At 46.1% G+C, this 12,619-nt stretch overlaps 2 protein-coding genes across 5 annotated transcripts in view; one reads left to right on the forward strand and one right to left on the reverse strand.

The window, feature by feature from the left end:
- Nucleotides 1–740: 740 nt before the first annotated feature.
- On the forward strand, nt 741–3,354 carry LOC115560728 (uncharacterized). The gene is made up of 4 exons (XM_030380258.1): nt 741–1,347; nt 1,679–2,056; nt 2,266–2,375; nt 2,780–3,354. Exons 1-4 carry the CDS (start codon nt 1,296–1,298, stop codon nt 2,999–3,001), a joined length of 762 nt encoding a protein of 253 aa, XP_030236118.1. The 5' UTR covers nt 741–1,295; the 3' UTR covers nt 3,002–3,354.
- Nucleotides 3,266–12,619, reverse strand: part of LOC115560677 (trinucleotide repeat-containing gene 6C protein) — a 79,020-nt gene continuing 69,666 nt past the window's right edge. For all 4 annotated transcript variants that reach the window (XM_030380163.1, XM_030380182.1, XM_030380172.1 and 1 more), the window contains 4 exons: nt 12,324–12,563; nt 11,760–11,833; nt 10,843–10,982; nt 3,266–10,727 (listed from right to left, as the gene is read on the reverse strand). In XM_030380163.1, the coding sequence (XP_030236023.1) occupies nt 10,316–10,727; nt 10,843–10,982; nt 11,760–11,833; nt 12,324–12,563 (866 nt within the window). In that variant the 3' untranslated portion in view covers nt 3,266–10,315. The remainder of the gene's footprint in view (nt 10,728–10,842; nt 10,983–11,759; nt 11,834–12,323; nt 12,564–12,619) is intronic.

Below are 12,619 nucleotides of genomic sequence, written 5' to 3' on the forward strand. Positions count from 1 at the left end.
TTGTTACTTCCTAAAATAAGATCATTAAAAAAACAGGTCAAAGTCCTGTTTTTGTGAATCTCCGCCAAAGAGTTTATGAAAATTCTTTGCTCACAATTTGGGTTGGGTTATTTATATCCAATGGGGGTTCTACACGGGCCCTGTAGACATGTCTCTGGCCCCCCCGTGCGGCCCAAATCTTTTTCTGCACGGGTGAATTAGAGCGGTTTACCCAAACACCGCGGTGCTGCTGCTCGGTGAATCAATGCTCGGCAACGATTTGAGAAAGCTACGATTTCTCCTGTTGCAAGAGTCGAAGGTAAACAAAACGATTTAATCTCGAATCATAAATGACTTGTTGTTCTTGCACATAACCGTGTTACTGTAGTTCTAAACACTGATGATGAAATTTAATTTGTAAATGTCTGGTCTTGATATATTAAGAAACTTAATATCTAAGCAAATCGAAGCATAAGAGTATCGAAATGTCAGTTTCCTTGCTAGGACTAGGCTACACAATGTTGTGATGTTTAGGTATTTTCATCCGCTTTGGCTGTTGCATTGGGATAACAAATACATTTTAGTAAAGAGTAGGCTATCTGCCCGTGTTAAGTAGGGAGCCCCTCGGTTTTTTTCGTCTAATAGCACCTATCATGAGACGAGGAAAGAACATGGCATGCCTTGTCCAACCCCCCCCCCCCCCGAGTTACAAAAAATACCCTTTTGTGGACCGAAATTTGACGACCAATAATGACACAGAAAAGACGTCACTCCGACAACGGATTGAACAGTTGGATCATGTATACATTTCCTGCAACTGTCATAGGCGTCCAAATGACGTCCAAAAATGTACCCAGTTCAAAGGTGAAATGTTGAACATCAATATGACGTCCAAGTTGGGTCATGGTTTGACATCCAAATAGTAGACCTAGTTTGTCCCACTGTTTAGTGGGATAAAGAGCTTTAGGATAGCTTCACTAGAGCTAATGGCTTTCTGGTATCTGAACTGTTGCAAAAAACATTCATAACAGGCATTTTAACTGATTAACCACAGCCAGCCAGCCACGCACTCAGAGGTCGGCCTCAGCCTCTGTCTCCCTCCCTATAACCGTGTAAGACGGTTCTTTAGTTCACTCACGCTTCCTCTCCACCTGGGGGGCCAATGGGCTTGGAACCTTCATCCTGTCTCGAGATAGAGAAGAACAGTAGAGCAACCAACCATCAGTACTGCAGTATTATGCAGCATAACAGAGACAACAGTGTAGCTAGAAGGGATATTTAGTCAGCTTTATCCACCAACTTTAACTTCGGCCACCATGAAGAAATGGTCTGTGTGTCTGATATATTTTTTCATGAAGACAGCTGTTGGTAAGATTGCACATTTCTTATTTTTAAACAGGCTAATCCACATGGTTTTCTTATTGATCATAAAGAGCCACACTTCTTATTTTGATAAACTTGACGGAAAAAAAAACATGGTAATGAAAAGAGTAACATTAAATCATCAATGTTGCATGTTCATCGCCATAATTATTTAACTTCTTTTTGGAATTGATTTTTTTTTTTTAAAGTAGAAGAACAGGAAAAGGTTTAAGTCAAAGGACAATTTTTTTCCTCCTATCGACCTTGGAGGGATATCTTGGCATCGCTCTGTTGGATGTAAAGTCCAAATTGTCTTCCGCCTCCCCGTCTGCCCCAGTCTTTGCAGAGGTGCTGTTCATCCACAGGACAGAGGGGCAATCAACAGACTTCTCCTGTCCCCCTGAGGGGCCCGCTAGCTCTCTGAAAGGCTTCAAGCTGTCCCGCCTGTACCCTGGCGTCCCGGGTCAGCAAACCACCTTGCTATCGGTGTGGGCGGACTCCAGCCCCAGCCTCGAACTAGACCTCCGGCTCTGGGGACGTCTGGTCGTGGCGTCTGGGGGGTTGGGCGCGTGGTGGGTCAACCTTACCCTGACCGACCTGCAGCCCTCGGACACGGGGCTGTACAACCTGGAGCTCACAAGCAGCTCCACGGCCAACGGTTCGGACCGCAGCCTCCTCACCTGTCCACAGGTGCTTCTGTTGGTGGAGGGGACTGGTGAGTGGTCAACACACACACACACACACACACACACACACACACACACACACACACACACTTCAGGAAAACACCTAAAACACAGACACACACGTTTTGTATTTGGCCAACCAGTTTAATTAATTTTGTGTTAATTTATTGAAAGTACAGTATGTACGCCTATTTCTAATGCCCTTATTTTTTGATATATATGTGTTGTCATCATGCAGATAGGCAGTGCCACCAGTGCTCTAGTAAGTACACATCCCTGCTCTACAGCATCTTTGCTGCTACAGTACTTCTGCTGCTGATGTCTACCTGGCTAGCGAGAAAGAGATGGGTGAGTGACCAGACTCATAACCGACTGCAAGCATGGCAACGCTAGAGGAAACCACTGACTTCCTTTTGACTGATGCCTGTGGTGGATTCATGTCTATGTTGTCTAATATTGTAACATGTTCAGAAGGTCGTTTTGGTTAATAAGCATGTAATAAGTGTTATTGCAGTGTTAAAGGAGACCTTAAAGAGAAAAGAGTAAAGGTAAAGAGTCTTATCATAAGATACGCATGATATCCTATTATAACATTCGCTAACGTATATGTTATGGCTACACATGGTTTAAGTTTTGCCAGTTGCAAAATGAGTACATATATAGTCTTTCATTAGAGTGTAGACAATAATGCGGTGCCGTTAGAAACGTCAAAACCAAAAGTTTCCGGCTGTGAAGTCTGTTTGCTTTCACAGATGAGGGCGAGGTGTCGTCAGAAACCACAGCCGCCTCATCCGATCTACGAGGAAATGAACAGCAAGAGTGAGAGGCGGGGCGCAGGAAGCCCCCAGAATATCACCATGAGCACCTCACACATGGAGACAGCCTTCCCTGTGTACTCCAACCTCGGCATCAGGCAGGCGGAGGACAACTACTACGCCTGTCCCCGGCAGATCACACACCCTCCAATGCTCTGAACCTCCTAACTTACTTTTATACATCCATGCTCTTTAAGCTTAGGCTGCTCTGCCATCTTTCTTCCTGCCTGACCTCTAAAGGCTAAATAGGAGTCTCCAAGAGGGTGATAGCGAACCAACAACAGGAAGGAGGATGGAGGAAGTAGATCGTACAAGAGCTTTCATGTAAAAACAATAGCTTGGGGCCCATGATGAAAGGTACATATATTTCACAGAAACGTGCTACGCCTGCAAAGCTTTGATTAAAATCAGACGGACGACAAGTTCATCTTTAACAGCCAAGTAAAAAACTGCAGTTTTATTAATATTTGAAAGAAGCGCCATTGATTATTAAAACCATTGTTTCATTTTTTTTCCGGTGCATGTCATTTAACAATCACATTCTATGAGGAGAAAGATATACAGAGAGTAAAATAAAACATTACAAGCCACGGAACTTTCATTTAATCTCAGTACAGACATCTTTCCTTAGCATTTCATAAACATGAAAAACAATGCAACACAGCCCTAATCCCCCCCCCCACCCAACCAAAATACTTTTAACTGAATAAAAGGGTCCAAGGGACAGAAGGAAAAAACACAATTGAACCAAGATACACCCCTGATGGGTTCGAATCCCACAGTGCTCTAGACTAAGATGCTCATTGGTGTTTTTTTGTAAGAAATACACAGCATGGTGATGTAGCGGTACATAGTTGTGGGGGGAGGAAGTTGGAGTAGGGAAGTGGTGGTGCAGGCTCCAACATCTGCATCGATAAAGACCTCCGCAGTCCACCCACCACTTTAGGATAACACAATACATTGGACACCCCTCCCCCCACCCCACAAGACAAAGCAAAAAATACATGGGTCACAGAGAAGTAGGTAACGACACCTTCATCAGCGCCCCAAAACTTTGTGCATAGATTTGTGATCTTTTGAAACCAGTCGGTTACAAATAAAAAACGATCCTGCAAGTAAGACCCACCAAAAGCATTCACAAAAATGGTTTCGAATGTTTCTATTGTCTAATACCCGCCATATATATATATAAATATAAGAGAGAGAGAGAGAGAGAGAGAGCGAGAGAGAGCGAGAAAGAGAGTAATGCACAATGTTCCTGATTCAGTCAGGTCGGGACCTCATAATAAAATACAATAAAGATTCAAACAGCAATGTTGCATGTTATTCACTTTTTTCTTTCACAATCAAAATCATTGACCACTTTTTTTTTGTAAATGTAAAGCAATTTTTAATATATAGATTTATATATAAAGCACTCCATTTTCATTAAAGTCCATTATTTGGTTAATATGTAACTGCTACGGATTTAGAAAACAAAGAGAACTTCTTTCCTCTGAAATCCATAACTTTCAGTGCTTACAATTTGTATTTTTCGTATCAACTTTTTTTAAATTGTTATATTCACTTGTAAAAACTTACATTAAAATGGCGTGGAGTCAGTACTCTGGAAACTCAGCCTTCCTGAGACGAAATCCACTTTTTTTGTGTGTGCAAGATAGTGAGCAATTATGTCTTCTTTCAAAATGAATAAAATAAAAAGGAACAAAATATATTCATATATCAACATTTAAATGACAGGCTTTCAGATAGTCCTTAAAAATCAACATTGACAGAACAAAGCAGCCCAAGGTCAAACAGAACATGGCGACACTGTTCCATCCCAGAGCTCCTAAAGACAATAAGTCTTCATAATGCAAAGCGTTGTGTTGTACTTTATAAATGGAAGCATTTGTCCTTTTCAATTTTTTTATAAGTTCCCATAGTATCATTTTGCTTAATCTTTATTCAATTTTTTCATTTTATTGTAAAAAACACCAGGAAATAAAGTGTTTGGTGTAAACGGTTTGGTGGCCTTGAGAGAAGGAAAACTAAAAATGCTAGAGGACTGAACCTCCGTAGAAACTGAAACAAAGCTAACAACCCCCAATAATCAAGAAAGAAATAAAAGTTAAAAAAAATAAAAATAGGCACCCTCTGAAGAGCTCTGGAAGGTTCCAAAACTCAGTCCGATGTCTTGTCCTTCCATTTCAAACCGCGACTATGCTTTGCATCGCAGCAAAAACAGTGCTAACCTCCCACATCAGACCATGGCCACAGGTCAGCAAAATACTTTTTTTTGTTGCATTTTCTGTGTATCTATAAAAAAGATTTTTCTGTTTCTTTTTTTTTCTTTTAGAGTCTGAAAGAAAATGGTGCAATACTCAATATATATGATCCGGTTCATCTCGGATTATTCCAAGATGAAAGCCACTAAGGTAGATAAACATATTACAGATATTTTTTTCAAACACACTTACATTTTTAGTCCTTGAGTAAACATTTACACGTGAAGTGTCCCGGCCTGTTTACTCCCCGGCCCCCATACTTGGATCGGGTTGTTCGATTGGCTAAGGAGGGGGCTGGGTCAGCCACTCCGTGCAACGCTATAGGCTAATGACGACCAACATTGGAATATACTTTTCAACAAGCAAAACAAATGAAACAATGAACAGACACGCTCAAAAAAAATCCTAGGATAACCTACTCAAATTAAAAATACACAGTGGGAACCATGTCCGCCAAATTCACAGGCTCAAAACCCTTGATATTCTCACACACACACACACACACACACACACACACACACACACACACACACACACACACACACACACACACACACACACACACACACACACACACACACACACACCAAGCAAACTTGTGCAAACACACAACAACATCAGATGTCAAATTGCTTTAATACATCAGATGTCCAATTGCCTTAATATTAAATCTTTGTTTTTCCAACAATGCTTGTATTTCAATGGTTGTTTAATCTGAACCAATGCTGTTAGAAAAATCTCTTGACGTATGAATGAGACAAAAAGAAAAAAAATCACTTTAAAAAGTGTTCACATTACATTATTGGCGCTTCTTTTGATTCAAGTATTAGTTAATGTTTTTGTTTTTTTATTATTCTGATATGTTTATGTTTATGTCTGGGAAATGGGAAAAAGATACAAAGCATTAGGGAGAAGTCAGGCCAGAAGGTTTTGGGAGCCGATGGGGCATTGGAAAATATTAAATCAGACTAAGACAGTTCTAGCCGAACACACAATACACTGCTTAAATGACTCTTGATTGTAGACATGTACAAACTAGCATGTGCATAAAAGAGCCAGGCCTTCGCATTTTTATGTTTAATTATTTGTCATTCGAAAAATCTTGTATGCGTCTCTCCTAAGCACGGTTATCAATCGAACTCCAGTTGCATTTCAGTCCAAGTTCACGAGAACAACACAAAAAAAGACCACTTCCTTCCAACACTCATTGTCCTTGACAGGTAGATCATAGAGACGGAGAGCGTTGGGATGGGTGAGAGAAGCGGGGGGGGGGCGGGGGGGTACACAGCACCTTGCATACTCGCCAGTCCCTGATCAAGACCAGTCGGAAGAGGGAGGGAGAGAAAGAAAGCGAGAAGAAAAAGGGATTCCAGAGACAAAAAACCCCAGACAAGAACAGGCATTAGTGATTGTTGGGTTGAATTTCTCCCGCGACTGGAAGAGAGGGCATGTTCCCGAAATGGTACCAAACATGAAGTCCGTCCATGTGGTCTTGCTGATTTAAGGAAGTGTACCCCTGTTAAGTTAGCTGGCGCCCCCTATAGTTCGGAGGTCAGAAGTGAACGCTGTGAATAGAGGTGCCCCTGAAGAGGGCCCTTTGAGCCGAGCTAGATGAAGAGAACACGCAGAGTGTACAGCGCAGGCACACTTAAGAATAAGGTTGCTTTTTTGTCTGTCAAAATCATCGCAATAACTTTTTTTTTTATCTCATGTTTTCGGTTTCTTAAAAAAGATGTACCAAATTGTGACCCTTTTAGCGCGTCAACAGCCCACACTCACACAGCCACAGCCACACTAGGAATCATACCCAAAACATCTTAACTCTTACCTACCACTGCTTTCCCAGCTGTCTCGGTGCCCTGTTATTAATTAAGACCGGCGCCAAGAGGCTGTCCTCGGCCAGGCCAGCAAACCTCCCCCTTCCTAGCCATCTGCTGGAGCAGAACCCCCACCCACCACCCGCCGAACGACAACAACACAGGGGGGGAAGATGTAGGATCAACAGAATGATTCTACCACAGATGTAACGTATGGAAAAATGGAAGGAGATGTATCTGCAGACAAGTTGTTATTGCATACAGCTTCTGCGTCAAGCCCCTGCTTAGTGTTGTTCCCATGTCCACCCCTCCCTCTCCGTTAAGCACTAATCCCATCTCATAAAACCCCAAAAGGTTGGGAGTGAAGGGGGTGTGGTCGTTGCTCAAAGAAAGAGGTTCCCTCCACATAAAGTACAGCCGGCCAAGGAGGGTGGGGAGGGGCTGGAGTGTGAGCGGTGGGTCTCGGTCGGGGCCCGGTGGAGCTTCGCATACATCACGATGGCCGTCAAACCCTCAACCTTCTGGTTATTGCATAGAAACAGAGGGCAGCAGTCTGTCCCGAGCGCTCCCACAGTTCTTTATAAAGGACATATAATAATAATAATAATAATAATAATAATAATAATAATAATAATAATAACAACAGCACCAGTGTCTGTGTGTGTGTGGGGGAGGAATTGGCACGGTGACACCCTGATACATGGTAGTGTTGGTGGAGCAGTGGCAGGACTGGGGGGAGTAGAATGGCTGACTTGTTTCAAACCCACACACACACACACAGAATTACTACCTCTCTCCCTTCCATTCCCAAGAAGGGGCAAGGCCTAATCTCTGAACATGAGATCCCACGTACACACACACACACGCCACACTCAAACACTTGCCTGTCAACGGGCCCTCGATGTCAGAGGCGCAACAACGCAGTAATCATCATTAACTACGGCAAAACAAGTGGATGAAATTCTAAACGGATAACTATATATATTGTTAATAAAACACGACACCATAAGTGAAACCAGGAAATGTCGGACATCCTCTACCTCTGGCTAAAGTGATTCTTGCATGAGAGTTAGAGAGAGAGTCAGAGGAGAGGGAGATAGACACAGGTTTGCTGAGGACAGACTCTGCCCCAGCAGCAGTAGCAGAGGTGGTATGATAGTAGTTTTAATACGGGTAGGCCAGCGGTCCCCAGCGGGCAGGCACGCTGGCATGGGGCCTTCTGGAGGACACACACACACACACACACACACACACACACACACACACACACACACACACACACACACACACACACACACACACACACACACACACACACACACACACACACACACACACACACACAGGTGGCTAACATACCCCCTTGCAGGATTGGTGGGAAGGGACCCTTCGGGCATCCTGGACACAAAGGCTAAAGGAGACTTTAAAGTCAGGAAACGTGATGTTCACTGATCTAATCAAAGATGACCCGGGAGTGCTCCGCACAGAATGCAAGTCCGGTCTTTTGTTTGGGTTTGTTGTATTCATTCCAACTTTGCTACAGGTTCTCTTCTCTTTCTACATCCTTCCTGGTCCCACCGAATCGAGGGAGGAAAGGACTAAATCTAAAATAAGAAAATACACAAAGAAATATTTTTTTTCTCCACATCCTCGTAAAGGTTCAACGATAAGTACACAGAAAAGTCACTGAGCAGATTGCTTTTTATGAGAACGCTTTCTTTTTTTTATGTCGTTTTTTGTTTGCCAGTGTCCATTCTCACCTCTACTGATTTGTTTGCATTAAAGGTTGCTAAGTGCTATGATAAACACCTCTTTAGAGTTCATTACACCATGGTACCAAGAAAACACAGGCAACACAAAACTAAATAAAATGAATGCCTCTTTCGTCGTCTTGGTAATACAGACAACAACTTCCTCAAATTTGTTTTTCACCATTCTAAACATACATATTTTCTCACACACACACACACACACACAGGCACACACACGCACAGACACACACACACACACACACACACACACACTTTACCGCAATAGTCACTAGTGAGGACCGGCGGCTTGCTGAGGAAAGTGGACCATGTCCGTTGTGTCACAACCGAACAGAACCGTTTGAGGAGGCATCGGTCTCAAGCTTCTTCGCCTCGCACAGTAACACCAAGTGGGACCCAGCAATTTAGACATGGACCCTAGGCTCTCCGGCAGACTCTGGGATCCTCCAGCGTCCTGTCGGATATGCATCGATATACATGCGTCCAACTGGGTTTTCGTTTGTGTGTTTCCTCTCTGCGGGGTGTGTTGGTACTTGGACGGTAGAGTCTGTGGCTTGTATTGCAGATCACTTTACACGGTGGAGGAAAGCGCCCCCTGCTGCAACAGACGTTTCCCCCACCCGGTCGCTCGCCGCCTGGGGGTTCAGCTCGACTGGTCAGCTGAGTCGGGGGTATGGGGATCCCAGGTAGGTGGCGGATGGGCGGGGTCGTAGAGTTGGTTTATAGTAGGAGAGCAGTGGTTCGTTAGGCTGATTGGTGCTGACCCGCGCGTACGTACACCAGCCAGCGATAATGATTACATTTGAAAAGCTTAACCCACCGCTGAGCACAAATAAGTTGACACATTTGACCTTTACTTCAATTGCAGTGTTTTTGCTTTGTTTGCGTTTCCTTTTCCCTCTTCTTCTCCACCAAGGAAGTCAAAGTCAACCCAACCAAACAGAAATGGCTTCAAACAAGGCGCGAAGGGAGTTGCATCTTTCCCTTTCAACACATAGTTTGAGCATGGTTTGAGAGGTCCGAGGTCCGAGTGGGGTCAGAAAGGGCATTGGGAGGAGGGGGTCATTAGAGGTTAAGGCTAGTAAATAGTACTGAGAGAAGAGCGCCACTTATAGTCCGGAGTGGCGCCGAGCTCTAGAACCGTTCTGATTGGGGCAGGCTGAGCGGACTGGCGGTTGTCAAGTTTTCTAGATGGCAGCACGTATCATCGACATTTATGTTAGGTTAAAACACGGCGCAAATGTCAAGAGAACAGTTGTCCGAAAACAGTTGCACTACTGCAAAAAAGAGTTATCCCAGGTTGAGACTAGCTGTCCTGTTGCTTTTCGAGAGAGTGAACACTGAGAAAAGTAACCACCCTCTGAGATTCACACACACACACACACACACAAAAAAGACGTAACATTTTACACTTGATATATTTCCGACACTGAAATCAAAAGGAGCGCCGATCTCAACAGAGAGACGAGGTGCAGGGTCTCCGGGGACAGCCTGGTCTTCCCCTCTCGCTCCCGATTGACGGATTCCACACTGATTATCTCCACATTGATTTGCTATCTGGATTCTCTCGTTGTGTTTGGGCCCCCCCCTCCCCCCCCCCCCGAGGGGGCCTCTGTGCTCTTACATGGACTCCCCGCTCAGAAGGTCCCCTGGCAGCAGAGTGTTGATAGGGGTGGGGCTCCCCATGACCTGTCCGTCCTCACCGCCGCCGGGGGGCCCCCACAGGCTGGAGTACTGGGGCCCGCCGCCCCCCCACAGCATGTCACCTCCGCCCGCCTTGCTCCCCCCGCCGCCCAGGCCTCCGGCCCCGTTACCTCCGCTGCAGCTGTTGTGGTGGCCCCAGTGGGGCGCGTGGTGTCCGATGGGGTGGGCGGGGCCACCGCCGCCGCCCATCCGCGCTTGGTTGGCGTTGCCGGAAGGGTTGGCCTGCCAGCTGGTGGTCGCCCCTAGCGACTGGCCCTGGGCGAAGAAGCGCGCCACTTCCTCCTCCCCGGCGAACTCCGCCAGGATGGTGGTGTTGCCCAGGACGCACCTAGGAGCACAAAGGGTTAACAGAGGTCACACGGGGGGGGGGGGGGGGGGGGGGGGGGCGTGCTTCAGGGTGTGGCGGCGGTGCCTCCGGGGGGGGGCCCCCGGTGGAGACGTACATGTGCAGGGACTTCTGGGCCTTGGCAGCCTCGTCCCGGGAGCTGTAGCGCACCACGGCGTTGCCCTGCGTCAGGTTCAGGTGGAAGGTGATCAGCGGGCCGTGCTGCATGCACAGCGTGCGCAGGGTGGAGCCGTCGATCTACGCACGCGCACGCACGCACGCACGCACACACACACACACACACACACACACACACACACACACACACACACACACACACACACACACACACACACACACACACACACACACACACACACACACACACACACACACACACACGGGATGCATGAATCAATTAAGTAGCATTGAAAACAGTAAAATTTGTCCAGTAAATCTGCTATGGTTTCTCAAGAAAAGGATACTTTGCTGCGATGTCTCTTTGAAACGTGGAATAAGCGTGCCAGAAGCTCTCTGTCAACCCGGCATGGGAATGTTGAAAATGTAAGCCGGTTTAAGGTGGCCAGAGTCAATCACTAGTAATGTGGCGGAGCCCTTTGAAATTAATGGATGAGGCTATGTGATGGAGGAAGGGGTCCAGACCTAATGAATGGATGAGGCTATGTGATGGAGGGAGGGGTCCAGACCTAATGAATGGATGAGGCTATGTGATGGAGGGAGGGGTCCAGACCTAATGAATGGTTGAGGCTATGTGATGGAGGGAGGGGTCCAGACCTAATGAATGGATGAGGCTATGTGATGGAGGGAGGGGTCCAGACCTAATGAATGGATGAGGCTATGTGATGGAGGGAGGGGTCCAGACCTAATGAATGGATGAGGCTATGTGATGGAGGGAGGGGTCCAGACCTAATGAATGGATGAGGCTATGTGATGGAGGGAGGGGTCCAGACCTAATGAATGGATGAGGCTATGTGATGGAGGTAGGACCCAGACCTAATGAAGGAAGGCCAGTACCTGTGGCGTGAGGTTCCTCAGCACCAGCCAGCTGCTGCCTCTGCTGGAGCTGTCTGTGCTCCAGGTGTTACCAGCTGAGAGAGACCGAGAGAACCACATCCAGGGTCAACAGAAATACCCAGAAACGATCTGCTTCACTTTGTTTCTTTCACACTAAGATTGGAGGATGCCAAGTGCTAGCGATGGTTGGATTGGATGATATAGCGGTTTATTTATTGTCACATACGGTTACCATTAACCTAATTCCCTTAGCTTACCTAATATTATAAGAAAATACAATGGTGTGAAAATGGTTACAAAAATCCTAATTTTACTAGGACTGAAAATGACTTGAATCGATATTTATTAATTTTTTTTTACATAAATTTTTTTGGAAAAATATATCGATATTGAGTTAATTTTTCCAAAATATAATTCCATATTGAGATATCTTTACAAGGCCTACTTTGAGAATCACAGGTGGAGCGTGGATTGTGTGTGGGTGTGGTAAGCCAGTTTCATCACTCGGAAACAGATCCAAAATGGCCCCTGGGAACCGGGGAGGTGTGCGACAGGCTGTGTTACCTGAGGTGTAGGAGGAGCTCCAGGACTGTCCCAGTCCTAGGGAGTTGCCCCCCCAGGTGGAGGACGATGGGGCCGAGGGTGGGGGCTTTGTGTGGGTGAGGCCGGGCGGGGGCCTCGAGGGGGCCGCAGAGTTGCGGGGCCCATGGGGGACCTTCCACAGCTCGTGGGACAGCGAGCCTGTGGCCTCCCTGTTGGAGATGGCCCCCGGGGACCAGGTGGACTTCATGTCCGGCAGCTTACCTGGAGGGAGGAGAAGGTAGCGGGTTGGCATCGGGGAGAGACAACCGACCAATGAC

The sequence above is a fragment of the Gadus morhua genome, chromosome 2 (genome assembly GCF_902167405.1).
Source record: "Gadus morhua chromosome 2, gadMor3.0, whole genome shotgun sequence".
NCBI classification, from domain to species: Eukaryota; Metazoa; Chordata; class Actinopteri; order Gadiformes; family Gadidae; genus Gadus; species Gadus morhua.